Below are 21467 nucleotides of genomic sequence, written 5' to 3' on the forward strand. Positions count from 1 at the left end.
GTAAGGGTTTAAATATGGGGATTGTAGTCATAATGGGTTTACCCTCTAAGCCCAGCTACACAAATATATTTGTCCATCAGCTTCACAGATGTATAGACTAGACATATATATTACACTTCAGGCTCAAATGTAGACCTGAAAGATCTCTAATTTGACCATTTTCTCTCTGACGACACATTATTAATACAGGATATATTGTATGTATATTTATTTCGGGTACCTCTTGCCGTTTTATTTCCTTGGTGCTTAGTGATTCCTTCATGTTGACATCTAACATCTCAGACCATAAGACACTGTTTCTTCGTTTTGGAGGAGTTGGTGCAGCCATTTTGCTACAAGATTTGTGTGTACCACCTGGAGACTTGTTTTCTGCTCGCATTGCGAATGACTATTGGGAAGAAAGCACAGGAACAGCTGAATTTAGATGTACATACTTTAGACAGAGGCATATGTTCCATGAAGACATACTTTCTCACAAGCACGATGGCAAAAACAATATGCCACAACAAGGAAGGGTCAACGCTGGTGCAAAACACCAATTCACTTGGGGGGGAGGAGGTTTGCAATTGCGGTTATCCTAGCATTTATTTACCTGGATCGTTTGTCCAAAGCGTCGGACGGCGCCATTTCGCACAGGAGATATTAAATTTGCGAGAGATGTTACACGTGCTAATGGCCGTACTCTTTTATTGCTCGGCTCCTGAAAACACAGAAAAATAACACATACATTATAGTTAGCCTGAAGCTTTCCATTTTTTAAGTCTTGCTGCTACGTGAAGGCTATCAAATCACAGGCATTCTTCAACACAAAGCAAATATGAAATGCTAACTAGCATATAGAGGAAGCCGGACAATACCGGCTTACGTAGGTAGGTTTGTCTGCACGCAAGCTGCATTAGACAGAAAAACAAAGAGTAATCCAAGTAAATATTCAAAGGGCAAAATCCTCAGAAATATACCTAGAGGGTGTCCACACAGATGATTATTTACCAGGGACTCAGCTAGTCAAGACTGGACTCCAAAATGCCAAAGGCCAAAGCAAAGCAAAACACTGATCAACCACTGATAAAAGGAGACCTTTAATAGCCGAGACATTTATTTAGATATGGGTCAAAACTACTGAAGCCTGTAGCATATCAAGTTCACCTTATAAGTTTATACGAACTTCTAGTCATTTTTTGCAGCTTTAATTTGACAGTAATCACGTTCCAGAACTCCATTCTTAAAGGGGATGTCCAGTGAAAAGTTATCATGCAGCCAATAGATAGGTGATAACTTATTGATTGGTGGGGGCCCAACTGCTGGGACCTGCATCGATTGGTAGAACGGGTCACCTTTATCCCAGTAAAGGAATAGCACAGCAGTGCGAATGCGGCTCAAGTCATTCTCTGTTTGACTTTTTCCGGCAGCCCCATATGGACCTAAGAACGCAGAGGTCAAGCACGCACGCTATTGCTCCATTCTAGAAAGGGCATAAAAATGCCTTATCCTGCTGATCAGTGTGGATCCCAGCGGCCAGGCTCCCACCAATCAGTAAGTGATCACCTATCCTGGAGATAGACGATAACTTATCTTTACTGGAAAACCCCTTCAATCAGATCTGCGGGAAAGCACAAAAGCATCTGCTGACGTGTTTTACATTTCTCCACCCTGTATTAAACTTCACTTTCAAGAAGTTGTTAATCTCACAAGGCACAGCAATCACTTTATGAACTTATAGATACAAGCGAGAACATAATCGTCATCTGGAAGAAAAGTGAACCATCATCTCCATTCATCCCTCCACCACGGACCTCATGTGTACAACAAATCTTATATTCTTATTCTATTTTCTACAATAGCTCAGATCAGTATATAAAGGTAAAAACGTCCCTTCTGTGACCGGAGGTCTTTATCAGAAGTGACAGTAAGGACAATAGGTTCCTATGCCCAAAGAATGGCAGGTGTGAAAGCCATTAGGTCTTCGCCTCATATTACAGGGCCATTGACTTCATCATAAGTTAAAATGTGGTCACAGATGAAGGGACAAAGGCGCCTTTTGTTCCAATAGATGAAAACCAAGTGCCGGTGAGGTGTAATCCATGTACTCGCTATGGCAGTTTAGCGATACTGACAAACAGGTTATGCCAGAAAGTGCAGAGGCGCCAAGAGTCACCGGCTGCCTCAATGCATCGCTGCAATAACACCACCTCAAGACTGCTACTATAACATCACCTCACCTCCAATATTAGGAGCGTAGGGTACACAGCAAATCTGAGCTTACCAGCCATAGCACACTAGACAACAGCAATCTTAACAGTTCAGTGTGTCAACCAGACATTAGCCTGAAGGAAACAGCACAGTCCGTCCTACGCTGGAGGGCACAGCGCCAGAAAATGCATGTAAAAATCAGCATAAGAGATATTTATTCATCATATGCTAAAGACATTAGTCCCACACGCTGACCGGCACAATATCACACTTTGTTCTCTCCTGAAAGGATGCATTGAGGAAAGTCACTTCTAAAGACAAAATATACAAGAAGCGAACAGGAAGACAAACTAAGGAACAGATAAGGCTCAGCAGGGGTTACAACTACAAAGAGGCGCTTCAGCAGCTCTGTTCTTGAAGGGCAAGCAGTTTTACTATAGCTAAACCACACGGCTTCAGGCTCTTCATGGAAATGTGAGAGAGTGAACCGTGACTAAACACAACTCCATTATGTTGTAGGAGGCTCATTTTCATGAAGCACCCTGGGCTGCTGTACTGTGGGACCGTACAGATTTGTAGCTTTTCATAGCAATCCTGGATAGAAGATAGATATCAGGAATTGCTACAAGAGTATAAAGAATGTCAGATGATAACCATCAGCACTGGAATTCAGCCAATATGAGGCACATATATGTATAACAAAGTCGCATCCCTAGAGAAAACCATTGCAGAGCACAACATACCTCTAATTCCTTTGATGCCGGATTCTGTACGGCTATCACCTGAATAGTCCTTTTAATAGGCAAGAGTCCACCGATTTCATCATGAGCCACCATACTTTATAATCTGCTCCTCACACAAGCAGTTACTAATCCACGTTAGACGCCCAAGCCCTTTAGGGGCTTCTGTGTTTTCATAGACGAGTCTCCGGTGTGCTAAGAAACACTCACAGCTCCTTCCCATACTGCATACTTCCCTGGCATCAAGTGGAGTGAGCTTTACAAAGTGCAGCAACTGGGAAGACTTCAAGTGGGGAGGAGCCACCTCAGCTGCCAGGGCGGGATCCTGTGGAATGCCATGTCATCTGTCTGACAGCTGGTACACCAGTCGGCAGATCAGCTTACAGCACAGACCGTGCCCTCTCACCAGGAGGAAGGAGTGTGGTGCTGGGGCTTCACATCCACCAGCAGGACAACCACACTGGAGGGGCTGTATTTGGGAACAGCAGTTCCTTTGTAAGTGTTACAATGTGTTACCCCAATATTTCTATGTAAAGTGCTGTGAAAGCTGATGGAACTATATAAACTGCTTAATAAAAATAGTACAGAGTTAAATATTCCAAGCAAAACTAAAAACTACAGATTTACCCAGAGTATTCTACCCCCAACCCCATCCCTGGTGCCACCTGTTGGTAAGATATGTGTATTACTAAGACATAAGCTCCCATATGTACATCATTGATCTAAAAAAAGAGATTGTCTACCAATGGATAGATCATCAATGTTTGATCGGCCAGGGTCTGACACCCGACACCCTGCTGATCAGCTATTATCGCTCTCTGACAGCAAGCACCCACTTGTCGAGCTGCTCCGTCTACTTGTAGTGGCCGCCGCAGGGTACTGCACATCCAAATATTCAAATCAATAGGAGGGGAATGTGTAGCACCCTGCGGCGGCCACTACAAGTAGACGGAGCAGCTCGACAAGTGAGTACTTCCGGCCAGTTGTGGCCAAAACCAGTAATAGTGGATTGGCAGGGGTGCCGGATGTCGCTGTAAAAGCAGTGCACAACCTCTTAAGGGTATCTGTGCACACTTTGCGGTTTCTGCTGCGTTTCCGCAGCGTTTTTGGCTCTGCAGAAACGCAGCAGATTCTGCTGCGTTGTATAGTACCTTTATTTCCTATGGAAAAAAAAAAAAAGCTGTGCACATGCTGCGTTTTTTTCCGCGCGGTTTTCAAAACGCAGCATGTCAATTGTTTGGTGCAGAAACGCTGCAGTTTTACACCTCATCCATTATGAGGTGTAAAACCGCAGGGCAAAACCGCAGAAAAAACCGCAGCACTTTGTCCTGCGGATTTCCTGCAGTTTTCTCTACAAAATCCGCGGAGACAAAAAACTATGTGTGCACATACCCTTAATGTATATCTAGTTTATAACAACCATACATGTGTGTGGACACAGTTTACCGATAGCAGGTGGGGGCACGTTTTTTTTTTTTTTTTTTTGCAGATTTTGGTTTGTAGCGGATTCAGTGAGGAAAAACTGAGCCAAATAAGCAACAGACACACACCAAAAATGACAGCCTGTAGTTAATCTGCTCCACAGGTCACTTTCCATTGGAGATAATTGTCAACAAATTTAGGTGATAAGTAAAACCACTGGGGGTCCTAACGCCTATGATGAGGGTCCTGTTCTGCCCCATTTCAATAGTGCTGTGATTACATGTGCGTACTACAACAGTGATCATACATGTGTTTAATGCTTCCAACAAGTGACACTAGAGCTCAAGTTCTCTTGCTCTCAGACGAAGCAATTTCCATATTTAATTTCCCAGAGGTGCATTGCATGACTTATAAGCCTCCTTACACTGGCTTGTCGCTCTCCGCAAGGAGAAATGTTACCTCTTCGATCCCAGTCAGAAGCATCTCATACTTTGCACTGACGAGGGGCAATATCCTGAAACACTGGGTTTACAAACTGAGATTCTGATTTGGCTATTATTTTAAGACATATTACAAGGCTCATTAAAGGGTCAATATTGACTTTTAGGATTGCTACTTCCTATAGGTGGCACTAGAGTTCTAGACCTCTCTCTCTCTGAAGAGGCAATTTGCATATTTAATTCTTTGCCATCTCTGTCAGTCTCAGACAATGCCTAAAGAGAAAAAACCTGTTTAACAATTGGCTGCGTTGCTGGAAAGAAGTCTCTTGCTGCAATATTCATTAGAAGGTTCTTTGTGGTCCACTATGCGTTTCAATGCCGTTTTGGCATCTTTATCAAGAGCACAAAAACCAACAGGACTTGATAAAGATGCAAGTAGGGCACTGAAACGCATAGTGGACCACAAAGAACCTTCTAATGAATATTGCAGCAAGAGACTTCTTTCCAGCAACGCAGCCAATTGTTAAAGGTGTTTTTTTCCCCTGTTTTGGTCATTTCCCTCTGGCGGATCCTTCCCCCAGCCATGGGGCAACTGCAGCCGGCTATCTAAACCTTTATAGTGGTTGTGCCTCCACACAACCCCCCAAGGTGAGCAAACCTATTTTACTGTCTCCTATATTTGGGGTTTACCCTACTGTGGGCTTCTCCCTTCACAGTCACTGCTTATTCGAACAGAGACCCCCGCTCCATTATAACGGAGGAAGGCGAGTGTGATTTTGCACACATGTATGCGTATTTTGCGCATGTCAGCATCCGTATGTAATCCATATGGTGAGATTTTCTCGCAGGCTTGCAAAATGGACATATAATGGAGCCCTATGACAGTTTTAATGAAGAAATGAAAGAATAGATAGACACATAGAATATATATATATATATATATATATATATATATATATATATATATATATATATATATATATTTATTCTGTGTGTCTATATCTATTCTTTCGTTTCTTTATTAAACCTGTCAGTGTGAATTTACTGTATAGTGCACTGAATTGCCGGCTTTGCTAAAAGACACCTGGTGCGTATTTCTCGCAAGTCACACGTGTGGTCCGTGTGTAATCCGTATTTTTTGCGCACCCATAGACTTGCATTGGCGTACTACGGCCGTAGGACGCTGACAATCGCAGCATGCTGCGAGTGGCACGGAGCGTAGAATACGGATGAGAAATATACGGCTGGTGCGAGGGACCCCATAGAGAATCATTTGTCCGTGTGTAATGCGTGCTTTTTGCGCCTCTCACTCTCCCGTATTCCTCGCCAGTGTGACCCCGGCCTTACACCTAATATCAGTCCTGAGATGGCCTGTATGCCATTGGCGCTATTAACCCCAGCATCTAATGGTTAATGAGAACTCGTCACCTCCAGAAACACCATCTACTTACAGATATAGGGGTAAGCCACGGGAAAATAGCTGCCTTACTAAAACAACTGCAGGGAGAAAATTACGTTTCATTCTCCCTGCAGCTGCTTGCTTCCAGGCCCCACACTTATCCTCCCTGACACATTGATTCAGAGGGGTGTGAGCAGCGAGTGAGGCGACAGATTCTCTACCAAATCACCATGGTAACAACTGATCCCAGCCATTGCAGCCAACACTTGTAAGGAGAGGACTAAAGGCCCATACACAGTACATGGACATTCTAGGTTCTATAGAAAGCAACCTCCACACATCTCTGGCATCAGATTATCTCACCAAGGGTAAAAGGATCGCAGTCTGAAAACCGGACAAGTGTGATTGTTTGCTCCCATAACATCATCTGTTGGAGGACTCTGGAGGCCCCCATACACATTAGGCCGTTGGCTGAGCGCGCAGACACCGGCAGGTTAAGCTGTTGAAAGTCTAAACCCCTGAGCCACTTAGAATGTCTCCACCTGCCTACATACACAATATATGGCTTCACAGGGATACATTTGACCCCCTAAACAGACATTGGTTTACATTTTTATTTCATAAATCAATGGTACACATGAAAATAAGAAATGTTGTAATACATCTTATTAGAGAAATCTGCTCTTTTCTCCGACAGGACTTATTTTCAAAATTTTCCATTGCAGTAAAATCTGTGTTCAGGGAAGACAGTTACATTACTGAGATAGGAGATGGCAGGTACTACTGATCAGACTATTTTGAGTAAAGGGGGAGGAGCTCTGTCTACAGCTCCTCCCTCCATAAAACCTTATCAGTACCAACTGTTATCTTTCATCTCAGTAAGGCTGGGATAACACAGGCTAGGAATACGCCCGAGTCTCACATGTTAATACCCGGCACTGCCGTCAGCACTCAGGAGCGGAGCGTTCGGCTCCATGTATTGCTATGCGCCGCACGCTCCGTTCCTGAGTGCTGACGGCAGTGCCGGGTATTAACATGCGAGACTCGGGCGTATTCCTCGCATGTGTGATCCCGGCCTAATGCATCATTTTACCCGTGAATTAAGAATGAATGATCAGTCCTGGCAGAGAAAGAAGCAGATGTCTCTGATAAAATATATTACACAGTTACATATTTTCAGTGCACTCTTCATTTATGAAATAAAAATTAAAGTGCTGGTTACATGAGGATTCTCATTTCTATTTAATTTCCATCTAATCTCACCTCATCAGGCAGGATGGGTGTTCTCAGTTTAGATGTGGTAGCAACCATAACCCTAATACATGGATACGCCATAAAGGTCTAACAAAAAAAAAAACAAAAAAAAAAACACACAACACTTTAAAAAGTGGCACTAACCATGCAATGGCACAGCAAGCTGAAAATGACTCTGAAGGGCAGAACTACTGTCCATCTTTACACATCTCTGCTTGGTTCAGTTAGGCTACTTTCACACTTGCGCTTTTTTTGCGCTGCGCACCGTGCGCAGTGCAAACGCACATAAGAAAAACACATCATGCGTTTGTGTGCTTTTTTGCGGTTTTGCGCATTTTTTTATTTTTTTTTTAAAAAGGCATGCGTTTTTTTTTTTTTGCGCTGACGTGCGCATTACCATGCGCACGTCAGCGCACCCATAGACTATAATGGGTGTTTGGGTGGAAAAAAAAAAGCATTACGTGCGCATGCGGTTTTTTGGGACAAGTCGGACGCACAAAAAATGCAACAGGATGCATTTTGTGCGCCCGAGCGCACACTACAAAAAGTGCATTCGCGTACAAACGCATGTGTATGCGCACCCATGTAAAGTATAGGGGAAAAAAAACGCATGCTTTTTTTGAACAAAAAAACAAGTGTGAAACTAGCCTTATTTAGGTTTTATTTTCAGTAACGGAGGTTATTTATAACCACGGGTGAAAGGACTACTTTCTAAGCAATGGTATTACACACAAAAAGGCAAACAAAACCCGACACACTCAGCACTGCACATGAACAAAGGCCGCGCTCTGGTCAGAAGCAGAACAAGGGTACTATCTGCCAGGTCGGCCCCTCAGTAATAACCTAGCCTACTACACAGTTTGGCTATTTCCACAGATCCAATTGGAGACTGACACCAAACTGTAGATCTGCTAGAGAGAAGAACACTTGGGCACAGATCCAGCACGAAGTTTTTCCTTATCCCAGGCAGCTCAGATAACATTTTTAAAAGTTAGTGGAGCAGGACATGCCGATGTGCACCTGACAAAGTCAGAAATTTACTCCACAAATGAACGCCTGCACCTGGCTGGAGGACACTGCAGGCGTTGGCGAACAATATTTGAAAGATGCACGCCTATAAATTAATTTGGAGTATCCACCAGCACTCCATTAAAGGGGCTTTTAGGTTCCATTAAAGGGGCTTTTGCACCATTTGCCGGTCACAGTTTTTCAGTTTCCATGCACATTCAACTTTGATGTGGTTAAACAGGGAAAAAGTTACATTTTCCTTTTGAACCATCAGAATGAGCTCACTGACCAACTCTCAGTTAAGTCATTCTACAGCTAACAATAGACAGTGAAACACAAACCATGCAACCCAATTAGAAAAATTATTTTCAGCCAAAAAATGAATGCATTTAAGAAAAAAAAAAAAAAATGTTGCCAAAGATGGTCAACGCCTTTATTATTGGCATACGAAATGTTAGCCTTAGGGAACTGAGGTTTTAGTAGTTAACTTGATCAAGTTTAGGAGAACCCCTTAAATAATTATACCTTAAAGTTCACAGAAACACCTTGGGGCAAGTTTCTAAAAAGATGGGTATATAGGGGTTGATTTAGTAAGACTGGCGTTACATAGGCGCAAACAGAAGTCTGCTAAAGTAATGTGTACCAAGATACGCCTTCTGCTAAATTTGGTATATTTTGTGCTGTCTATGTGCCCTGAAATAGAAGGCAGATATCAGCTTGTGTCAATCTCTTGATCAGCTCAGGTGTAAATCATAGTAAATCAATTGGGTCATCCATTCTTGTTTGGTGACGCACAGTTTTTTCTAAAAAAAAATTATATTATATATACACATACAGTATATGTATACACATTTACAAATACACATACATACATTATTTATACAGTGCAGACCAAAAGTTTGGACACACCTTCTCATTCAAAGAGTTTTCTTTATTTTCATGACTATGAAAATTGTAGATTCACTTTGAAGGCATCAGAACTATGAATTAACACATGTGGAATTATATAATTAACAAAAAAGTGTGAAACAACTGAAAATATGTCTTATATTCTAGGTTCTTCAAAGTAGCCACCTTTTGCTTTGATTACTGCTTTGCACACTCTTGGCATTCAAGTGTTAATTCATAGTTTTGATGCCTTCAGAGTGAATCTACAATTTTCATAGTCATGAAAATAAAAGAAAACGCTTTGAATGAGAAGGTGTGTCCAAACTTTTGGTCTGTTAGAGATAGAGAGAGATATATAATATCTCTCTATCTATCTATCTACATACAAATATACAGTGGGGAAAAAAAGTATTTAGTCAGTCAGCAATAGTGCAAGTTCCACCACTTAAAAAGATGAGAGGCGTCTGTAATTTACATCATAGGTAGACCTCAACTATGGGAGACAAACTGAGAAAAAAAAATCCAGAAAATCACATTGTCTGTTTTTTTTTCATTTTATTTGCATATTATGGTGGAAAATAAGTATTTGGTCAGAAACAAAATTTCATCGCAATACTTTGTGATATGTCCCTTGTTGGCAATGACAGAGGTCAAACGTTTTCTGTAAGTCTTCACAAGGTTGCCACACACTGTTGTTGGTATGTTGGCCCATTCCTCCATGCAGATCTCCTCTAGAGCAGTGATGTTTTTGGCTTTTCGCTTGGCAACACGGACTTTCAACTCCCTCCAAAGGTTTTCTATAGGGTTGAGATCTGGAGACTGGCTAGGCCACTCCAGGACCTTGAAATGCTTCTTACGATGCCACTCCTTCGTTGCCCTGGCGGTGTGCTTTGGATCATTGTCATGTTGAAAGACCCAGCCACATTTCATCTTCAATGCCCTTGCTGATGGAAGGAGTTTTGCACTCAAAATCTCACGATACATGGCCCCATTCATTCTTTCATGTACCCGGATCAGTCGTCCTGGCCCCTTTGCAGAGAAACAGCCCCAAAGCATGATGTTTCCACCACCATGCTTTACAGTAGGTATGGTGTTTGATGGATGCAACTCAGTATTCTTTTTCCTCCAAACACGACAAGTTGTGTTTCTACCAAACAGTTCCAGTTTGGTTTCATCAGACCATAGGACATTCTCCCAAAACTCCTCTGGATCATCCAAATGCTCTCTAGCAACCTTCAGACGGGCCCGGACATGTACAGGCTTAAGCAGTGGGACACGTCTGGCACTGCAGGATCTGAGTCCATGGTGGCATAGTGTGTTACTTATGGTAGGCCTTGTTACATTGGTCCCAGCTCTCTGCAGTTCATTCACTAGGTCCCCCCGCATGGTTCTGGGATTTTTGCTCACCGTTCTTGTGATCATTCTGACCCCACGGGGTGGGATTTTGCGTGGAGCAACAGATCGAGGGAGATTATCAGTGGTCTTGTATGTCTTCCATTTTCTAATTATTGCTCCCACAGTTGATTTCTTCACTCCAAGCTGGTTGGCTATTGCAGATTCAGTCTTCCCAGCCTGGTGCAGGGCTACAATTTTGTTTCTGGTGTCCTTTGACAGCTCTTTGGTCTTCACCATAGTGGAGTTTGGAGTCAGACTGTTTGAGGGTGTGCACAGGTGTCTTTTTATACTGATAACAAGTTTAAACAGGTGCCATTACTACAGGTAATGAGTGGAGGAAAGAGGAGACTCTTAAAGAAGAAGTTACAGGTCTGTGAGAGCCAGAAATCTTGATTGCTTGTTTCTGACCAAATACTTATTTTCCACCATAATATGCAAATAAAATGAAAAAAAAACAGACAATGTGATTTTCTGGATTTTTTTTTCTCAGTTTGTCTCCCATAGTTGAGGTCTACCTATGATGTAAATTACAGACGCCTCTCATCTTTTTAAGTGGTGGAACTTGCACTATTGCTGACTGACTAAATACTTTTTTTCCCCACTGTACATGCAATAACCCATTTAAGGTTTCGAAAATGCAGACTGTAGCACTCATCGCTTTGGTTAGTTAAAAGTAGCACAGGAAACTGACTGCTTCCCGTTATTACCACCTTATCTCACATCGTGAAGCGCCTCCAGGTAAATCTGGGTTATATTAGATCAGCAGCTAGCTCCATTTTATTTTTTTTTTTTTTTATAAGGTTTCCTGAAGCATTGGAAGCACAAGACTTTCCCATTCAGATTTGCTCTATTGTGTATTGGTTATTGTTGCTATAAAACATGGGTAGCACCTGACAAAGTAAACAGGCAGCGGAGTCACCGACTCAAAGAATCCAGCCTGTTACATGAAGTCATAGGCTGCATCTACGCTGAAAGATTATAGAACAACCGTCAAGACCGTTCATGTCACAATAACCTTTCAGTGTAAACTGGCTGGTGATCACCTGATGAGGAAAACATTTTATTATTGAGTGAAATGAAATGTAGAACAGCACAGATCCGTTATTGGCGGTGCATCGTCCTACGTAAATAGGCTACCATGGTTCTCTGCCATGTAGGTGCACTGATCTACAGATCGCTCAGTACACATAGTGTATTTTGCCTTGTGTGAACAGTTTATAAGGCCTGTTTCACACTTCCGTTTTTTCAAATCCGTCAAAATCCGTTGTTTTCCGTAAAAAAACGGATCCGCCATTTTTTGCAGGATCCGTTTTTTTTGTCCCATAGACTTCCATTACGGTTACCGCGGATCCGTCAAAAAAACGGATCCGTTTTTAAAAAAACGGATCCGTTTGCATCAGTTTCCGTCAAAAAAACGGAAACGGATCCGTTTGGCGGACACAAAAACGGAAGTGTGAAACAGGCCCTAGATGACCGCCATTCGGTAAAGGTTCACTGATCGGGGATCATTAAAGGGGTTGCCCAAAACAAACATTTATTTTAATCCTAAAAGGCCAATTAATTTAATCATCACTTTTCTAATATATTTCAATTTAAAAATCACTGATCGTTCCCTCACTAGGCCATCTAACTGCTTAATTTTTTGTACTCCCTGTTTGGCTTAGTTTGAAAATGCTGGGATACGAAGATGGCAAAGGCTGGGGTCAATGCCGCGGCCTTTGCCACCACCCTAAAGCGAAGTGCCCCTGCTCTACTACTGAGTATGTGTCAGTTATCAAATCTGAAGTATGCTTAGTTGGATTTTCACTGTGCAATATTCTTTTTTAATAGCAGAAAAAAATCTGGTAAGCAGAGATCAGCCCTGCCCAAGGGTGGGATTGGTCTCTGCTCGCCAAGTAATCTCCCTACAATGTACACTGACACTGCGCACTCTTGCCAGCTAGACACTTCATAGCCTCGGAGGGAGAGCACTGTCACTGTCCATTAAAAAGAATACTTTATTGACAAGATCCTACTGAACACATGTCAGAAATGACAAAAGATGCATGCTCAGTAGAGTAGGGACTAGCCAAGACACTAATCACTGATGTTGCTTCATTTCAGTGTGTGGTCAGAGGCAGTGCCAAAGAGGTAGTAGGTAAAAAAAAAAAAAAAAAAAAAACCATAGCGTAGTGAGTGAATGATAGGGTATTTTTAGTTGAAGTATATTAAAAAATAGATTAGATCATTAAATAGACATTAAGAGTTAAAATAAATGTTAGTTTCAGGCTACCCCTTTAAAACCAACTGTTTTTTTCCCCCCCCATGTAAACAGATCCTCAGTCACATCTGTCTCTCTTAACTGTACAATGACTAGGGAATTTCTTTTTGTGTGCTCTTTGGGTTAACAGGAATCTGTCACCCCATTTTTCGACTATGAGCTGCCGGCACGATGTAACCTGAAAGAAAAAGGAGTTATACTATACTCACCCAGGGGCAGTCCGGGTCTGGTTTTAGTCTGATGGGTGACGCGGTCCGGTCCTGCAGTGCGCAGGCACCGGGAGAGATCCGGCGTCTACGCATTGCAGTATTCTGCTCTGCCCCCAATAGGGCAGAGCAGTGCGCCTGCACCGGAGCCACGACAGGCAGCAAAGAAGAGGATGTCACTGTTAGAAGATGGGAGGCGACGGACTGCAACACCCATCGGACTAAGACCGGACGGCCCCCCGATGAGTATAATACAACTTGTTTTTCTTATCTTTCAGGTTACATCGGGGGCTTATCTACAGCATTACAGAATGCTGTAGATAAGCCTCTGATGTCGGTGCCGGCAGCTCATAGGCCGGTTTCACATTTGCGCTTCAGGGCGCAGCGACTTCCTGCGCACGGCCGACGCTAAGCCCAGCCCCCTGCCGCGCCTCCGTCGGTAGCTCCGCCTCCGGGCGCATGACGCTGCATGCGTCATGCGTCCCCTATCTTTATCACTGAGGACGCAGGCGCCGCCAAACGCATACTGCGCACGGCCTGCGTCCTTTTGACGGTGCGCCGACCAGCGCCAAACGCAACCTGTTGCAATTTGGTTGCGCTCGGCGCACCGTCAAAAGGACGCACGGCCTGCGTCCTCAGTGATAAAGATAGGGGACGCATGACGCATGCAGCGTAATGCACCTGGAGCTACCGGCGGAGGCGCGGCAGGGGGCGGGGCTTAGCGGCAGCTGTGCGCAGGCCGTCGCTGCGCCCTGAAGCGCAAATGTGAAACCGGCCAGAGTCGAAAAATGGCGTGACAGATTCCCTTTAAGCTGCAGGTTAATCATGTAAGGAAGGTGCAGCACCCAGGAGAAAATGAACTCTCAGCAGCTGTCAAAGTCCCAGAGTATGCTTACAGCCACAGTTCTAAGAGCTGCGAGCGGTGACTATAGCAGCACCGGTACGCCTGTATGACTGAAGGCAGCTACTGGGAGAAAAGGTTCATTTTCTCACATGAGCGCCGTACTTTCAGTATGTCGGCCGAACACTTTCCTTCCTATTAACTCTATATCTGCATGTTAATAGCATTATCAGACCTGACAGGTTCCCTTTAAAGCTCAGCAATTATAAGCAGCATGCTAGCACTACTGCCTTGCAGTATGTTCCTCCATGGATTTCATCTAGTACCACTGACTGTAAGAAGCTTTAGAATATATTACTACATTTACCATTACGTTTCTTAGTGACGTTTGGACCATAACTAGGTTCTGATGATTCAAGACATTTCACTATTTTTACTTCATGTTACCTTCAGATCAAAGCTACAAAGGCTGAAAGTGTCATCATCCTTTTCTTTGCGTTTCCTTTTCTGAAAGCAAAAAAAAATATCAGTCAATTTATCACTGAAAATCAGCAACTCAATAGTGCAAACTTTAAAGTCTAGTTCTCTACAGCAGACAGGCCCCAATGATATACTACTATATAATAGAAGTTGCAAGGCACTGATGAATATCCACTTGCACCATGACCCATCATGACCTATAGCGTCACGCTATAGGTCAGTGAAAAATCAGGAAGCACATGGAGGGGGATCAGTCTAAATACCCAATAATAGGCATCAAAGATCCAAATATTCCAGCACACCTTCTTACTTCAAGTAAGAAGATGTGCTGGAATATTTGGATCTTTGCATTTATGTCAGCTTGTGACATTTCCTAGCACCTTCATCAAAGAACTGCCTCCAACGTGACAAGTGAAAAAGGTGAGCTGAATATTTTCGTTTTTCAATAATAGGCATCAGTCTTCTGTCCAATATTGACATTGCAATGCATATTAGAAGTGTTGTCTTTCAATTTACTATACAATTTATACACGAAAATTAAAGATGGCAAGAAGTGACAATGACCAAACACTGATTAAAAGTGATCCATTTTTTGCATCCATTAAAAGTTGATGCAGTCTGCACAAGGCATAAGGCGGCGTTCATACGCCGTGGCTTTTAGCCGTCTTCCTGCACAATTGCTTAAACCTTAGTTCTGGTTGGAAGGGACTTTGCAGAGTATCATGGCACTAACGTAGCTGGCACTTCCATATAACATGTCTAGGAATCTCCATATCAATAGGAACAGGTCACAATCAATTTTGTTAGGGAAATTTTATTTTGCAGTCCTCTACTATAAAATGGTACAAGAAGTGTCACAGGGACAATGAAGAAAGAAAAAAAAAAAAAAACAGCAAGATAAAAAAAAAAAAAAGCGAAAAACAGGTCTAATAGTGCTGAACTAGACAGGAAAAAAAAAAACAACACAGCCCTGCTGCTGTAGACAAACATCTGCGGATTCAGTTATGGGGAACATAACGCCGGTAGACAACATCTGGATTAGGTTTGGGCATTTAAAAGAATAAAGTGAGTCACTCGTGATGAGCGCCGTCTAGGACGAGGCTTTCAGCAACGGCGTACACATGTTTGCCATTATGACACATATGGAAAGAAAAGCCTTTCCAGGCCAGATTTACATGTATACAAAGTGTGCAATCTCTGCACATTGTCTGCAGCAACTGCAACTAGTGTCAGAAAGCAAAGGTACTGTCACACTTAGCGATGCACCAGCGATATGACGCGGTCAGGATCGCTGGTGCATCGCTAGGTGGTCGCTAGTGAGCTGCCACACAGGCAGATCTCACCAGTGACATCGCAGGGGATGGGGGTCGCTACTTACCTGTCAGACGCGGCGATCCTGACTTCCTCCCGCCCGCGTCCACGCGTCGCTCGTCGGCGCCACAGGAAGCCCAGCAGGAAGCTGACGAAGAGAAACGGTCCAGGCCGTTCTCGCGCGATCAGCGATAACCAGCGGGGGAGCGGTCGGAGGTAAGTATCAGACATAGCGATATCGCTGCTGCGTCACAAAACCAGTGACGTTACAGCAATATCGCTTAGTGTGACAGGCCCTTTAGACAAACATTCACAAGGTTATTTACATACAATGGAGAATTCGCCACAGATATAAAAGATTAAGAAATATACAGACAGATCTACATTAGTACTAACCAGTGTAAAATCCCACGGTGTGCTTGGCGTCAGAAAGGTGAAGGAGCTCCCTCTTTTGAGCGAATGGCTGGGAGAAGATGCAAGAAAACAGCAGTTTAGTAATAAGAAGTATTGCTGCGACTTAAGCAGAGAGCGAGGTTTAGAAAATTCCACTTGAACCTATTTCTCCAAGTACAGGTTTCACTCATGAGACCCAGTGTTTACTGTCAGTGGAAAAATGGCACTTGTGTGGAAGCGAATGGTGAACCTGGCAGGCAGAGTCGCGGAAGACGTGTCTGCATCTGTCCCATTACTCTGAATGGAGGTGGCAGAAAGCCATGTACAAGCTGCAGACAATCCGCCACGTGACCATTACATTAGCGCTGAAGGTCACCCCCACCAGTGAGACTTTAGGCCATGTTCACACGTTGTGTTCTTTTGCGGCAGTTTATGCACATTTTTGTAACCACAAAAGCCATGACATTTCAGAATTCTCATGCACGCACTTTTTTTTATCCTGACTGACTTGGAAAACTGTGGCACTTTTCATGTCACTTCCCTCAGCGTTTTAAAAACCCATAGAAAGTAATAGAGCAAAAACAGCAGGGATTAGGTTTTGCTGCGTTTTTGACGCAGAAAACTCCGGAAGTTACATCATGATTTCTGGGGGGGCACTAGATTTTATCAGCATGTACATGAGACAAGAAAACGCAACATGTGAACAAAGCCTTACTGGGGCAGCTGCTCATGGTTCCTAGAGCAAGTGGGGGCCAGGAGTAGGGCCGGCAGCTGGACATTGTGGAACGTTTCATGGATTAACTGTGCTACTAATAATTATTACATTTTAGACACAATAGAAAATGTACATTTATAATAAACAGCCATCTTAATATTACATTTATTGTAGAATCTGGAAAACAGAAAAAGCTTAGAAATTGGAACGCGTAAGAAAATGATAGTATTTATTACTTCATGGCGCCCCCTAGTGTTCTTCTGATTCCACATCAGTTGAATGGAGCATGTGCGCTGACCCTTCCTTTCTAGCAAGGATGAAGCTGCCCTGTTCTGTTAACCGGTCAGTGGACGGACCCCCACTGATCAATAACTCACCACCATCCTGTGGATAGCTGATAAAGGGGTTGTCCAATAATATGCTCAAACCATTATGATTTAGAAGCCATCAAAAACACTAAAGTGGGGGAGATTTATGAATAACGGCATAACGGAAAATCTTAATATATCAGATTTTCCTTAATAAGCGCATGCCTCGTAATAAATCAGGTGCATTCAGCAAACACATACAGTGGGGAAAAAAAGTATTTAGTCAGTCAGCAATAGTGCAAGTTCCACCAATTTAAAATGATGAGAGGCGTCTGTAATTTACATCATAGGTAGACCTCAACTATGGGAGACAAACTGAGAAAAAAAAATCCAGAAAATCACATTGTCTGTTTTTTTTTCATTTTATTTGCATATTATGGTGGAAAATAAGTATTTGGTCAGAAACAAAATTTCATCTCAATACTTTGTGATATATCCTTTGTTGGCAATGACAGAGGTCAAACGTTTTCTGTAAGTCTTCACAAGGTTGCCACACACTGTTGTTGGTATGTTGGCCCATTCCTCCATGCAGATCTCCTCTAGAGCAGTGATGTTTTTGGCTTTTCGCTTGGCAACACGGACTTTCAACTCCCTCCAAAGGTTTTCTATAGGGTTGAGATCTGGAGACTGGCTAGGCCACTCCAGGACCTTGAAATGCTTCTTACGAAGCCACTCCTTCGTTGCCCTGGCGGTGTGCTTTGGATCATTGTCATGTTGAAAGACCCAGCCACGTTTCATCTTCAATGCCCTTGCTGATGGAAGGAGGTTTGCACTCAAAATCTCACGATACATGGCCCCATTCATTCTTTCATGTACCCGGATCAGTCGTCCTGGCCCCTTTGCAGAGAAACAGCCCCAAAGCATGAAGTTTCCACCACCATGCTTTACAGTAGGTATGGTGTTTGATGGATGCAACTCAGTATTCTTTTCCCTCCAAACACGACAAGTTGTGTTTCTACCAAACAGTTCCAGTTTGGTTTCATCAGACCATAGGACATTCTCCCAAAACTCCTCTGGATCATCCAAATGCTCTCTAGCAAACTTCAGACGGGCCCGGACATGTACAGGCTTAAGCAGTGGGACACGTCTGGCCCTGCAGGATCTGAGTCCATGGTGGCGTAGTGTGTTACTTATGGTAGGCCTTGTTACATTGGTCCCAGCTCTCTGCAGTTCATTCACTAGGTCCCCCCGCGTGGTTCTGGGATTTTTGCTCACCGTTCTTGTGATCATTCTGACCCCACGGGGTGGAATTTTGCGTGGAGCACCAGATCGAGGGAGATTATCAGTGGTCTTGTATGTCTTCCATTCTCTAATTATTGCTCCCACAGTTGATTTCTTCACTCCAAGCTGGTTGGCTATTGCAGATTCAGTCTTCCCAGCCTGGTGCAGGGCTACAATTTTGTTTCTGGTGTCCTTTGACAGCTCTTTGGTCTTCACCATAGTGGAGTTTGGAGTCAGACTGTTTGAGGGTGTGCACAGGTGTCTTTTTATACTGATAACAAGTTTAAACAGGTGCCATTACTACAGGTAATGAGTGGAGGAAAGAGGAGACTCTTAAAGAAGAAGTTACAGGTCTGTGAGAGCCAGAAATCTTGATTGCTTGTTTCTGACCAAATACTTATTTTCCACCATAATATGCAAATAAAATGAAAAAAAAAAACAGACAATGTGATTTTCTGGATTTTTTTTCTCAGTTTGTCTCCCATAATTGAGGTCTACCTATGATGTAAATTACAGACGCCTCTCATCTTTTTAAGTGGTGGAACTTGCACTATTGCTGACTGACTAAATACTTTTTTTCCCCACTGTATCTGCCATGAGCTGCTGTAGGTTTGCCATTTTATAGGAAAAATTATAGTAATTTTGCCACGCCACGTGCAGTTCCATCCATTTGTTTTCTCTCCTTACGTGTCATGAGAGGAGGAAACAATAAAACTTGCAAATTACGGCATACATACAGCAAGGGCTTTAATTTGCAGCCTTTTTTTACCCCAGTGTCTGGTATAAATGTCCTAGTTTATGCTGAGTATGGTGCATCTTGGCCAATAGGCACTTATGTGCCAATAGGAGGAGGCCATGGCAGCTGAGGCCTCTTTCACACTTCCGTTTTTGACCATCAGTCAAAATACGCCAGTTTTTGAAAAAAACGGATCCGCCATTTTTATTGGCGGATCCGTTTTTTCCCCCTTTGAGTTGCATTACCGGCGGATCTTGACGGATGGCCATCCGTTGGATCCGTTTTATTGCGGATCCGCCAAATTTTTTGTGTCCGCCGGCATGCCTGGACGGACCCTGCAACGTTTTTTTTTTTTGCTGTAGGGTCCGCATTGGAAAATGCGCATGTCCGGAGGAAGGAATTCAGCCGGAAAATTAACCCTGAAATCCTTTCTGGTGGACGAAAAAAAAAAATCTCTCTCTGGCCAGCGGTTCCTTTAAAATTCTGCATTCAGCGGATCCGTCAAAAAACGGATCCTGTGGCATCCGTTCACATCAGTTAGGAACGGATCCGCTTGTCCGCCTTTTGGGCGGATTTTAACTGACACAAAAAACTGAAGTGTGAAAGAGGCCTAAGTGGCACGGTTGTGGCTGTATAGTGTTCCCATAAGAAGGGCACCACAGTAGCCTCAGAAGCACAGAACTATGAACAGCTTGCAAGCTCGGGATTAAGTGAAGACACAACCTTTTGTCTTGAGTTTGTTTTTAAAGCGAACCTGTCAGCAGCTTTGGCCGCTATAAGCTGCAGCCACTGCCTTTCTGGGCTGAAACACAGCATTCTATATTGCTGTAGATAAGCCCCTGGGCGGCGGTCCGGTCCTAGGGGTGTCGCGTGTCCGATGCCTCCCATCTTCTCGTGATGCTGCTCTGCTGCTTTCTTCACAGCTCCTGCGCAGGTGTACTTCTCTGTTGAGTGTAGAGCAAAGTCCTGCATTGCGCAGGCGCCGGGAATGGTAAGAGAGGTCAGAGAGGGCCAGCGCCTGCGCAATGCAGGACTTTGCTCTACACTCAGAGAAGCATACCTGTGCAGGAGCGCGATGCTGGGGAGCCTGTGAAGCAAGCAGGAGAGCGGCGACCATAAGAAGATGGGAGGTGTCAGACGGCCCACCCGGGTGAGTATAACAAAACTTATTTTTCTTATCATTCATGTCGGATTGGGGGCTTATCTACAGCATTACAGAATGCTGTAGATAAGCCCTGAAAGGCAGCGGCGGAATCTTCTATCGGCCAAAACTGACGACAGGTTCGCTTTTACTTATGTTACAGTTTCAATAGCAACTCCTGGCATTATTGCAAGTAACTTCATTCTATAAATGCATGTTCACACAACGCTTTTTTTGCCTTGAAAACAAGTATTTTACAGTCGCAACCAAGCGAAAATGATTTCTGAGATCTCATGCACATGTTGCTCATTTTTTCTTGCAGATTTGAAGCACCATGCCAATTTTCACAGAAATGTCATCACATAAGACCTGTGACTGCACAAAAATCAGTCACAACACAAACCCTGTGCTGTGCCAACCAAATATTGATTGCAGTGAAACACTGCCATCTAGTGAGAAACAAAATGACTACATCATGTAATAGGAAAATCAATCACCTAAAAAAAATTGCCTAAATAAATTGGAACGGTTCAATTCATAATATCCATTAAAGTGATAACAAACCGGCCAGTATGAACAAAAGATCAACAATGAACAAGTGTTTTGTTTTCTTATTTATTTTCAAGAACTGCAGAACGCTAACAATGGGTGATACAATAAGTACTACTGTACTCAGCATGTATGCAAATCGCATAGAGTGACTGCAGACTTTCAGAAGACCGAACAACTAGGGTTGATTGAATAGCTTCAGATAAGAGGTTATCCAAATAGCTAGAGCACTTCCCGAACAGCAGCATCGGTTACCTGGAGTGCACCCGATAATCAGCTGATCGGCGACACAGCTGCAGGTGTCGCGGCTGTGTGACAGTCACAGCACATGATTGGATAGCTTGCTTATTGTGACTATCACACAGCCACGACACCTGCAGCGCCGAACAGCTGATTATCGCGAGAGACCCAGGTAACCGAGGCAGCTATTAGGTAAATGCTATAGCTGTTCGGCTAACCTCTTATCCAAAGCTATTCAATCAACCCTACAAACAACCCCTTTAAATGTCC

General features: G+C 43.4%; 1 protein-coding gene across 2 annotated transcripts in view; it reads right to left on the minus strand.

Annotated features, from left to right (window-relative positions):
* NET1 (neuroepithelial cell transforming 1) overlaps positions 1-21467 on the minus strand; it is a 55700-nt gene that overhangs the window by 4220 nt on the left and 30013 nt on the right. Inside the window, exons 2-5 of one of the 2 annotated variants that reach the window (XM_073589076.1) lie at positions 16231-16297; positions 14491-14550; positions 593-700; positions 221-388 (exon numbers count right to left, since the gene is read on the minus strand). In XM_073589076.1, the coding sequence (XP_073445177.1) occupies positions 221-388; positions 593-700; positions 14491-14550; positions 16231-16297 (403 nt within the window). Of the gene's footprint in view, positions 1-220; positions 389-592; positions 701-2933; positions 3199-14490; positions 14551-16230; positions 16298-21467 lie in introns of those variants that run through there. The other variant, XM_073589077.1, reaches the window with a different exon arrangement.

This window comes from Dendrobates tinctorius, unplaced genomic scaffold (genome assembly GCF_039654945.1).
Source record: "Dendrobates tinctorius isolate UK_male_01 unplaced genomic scaffold, ASM3965494v1 ptg000105l, whole genome shotgun sequence".
In the NCBI taxonomy this organism is placed as follows: Eukaryota; Metazoa; Chordata; class Amphibia; order Anura; family Dendrobatidae; genus Dendrobates; species Dendrobates tinctorius.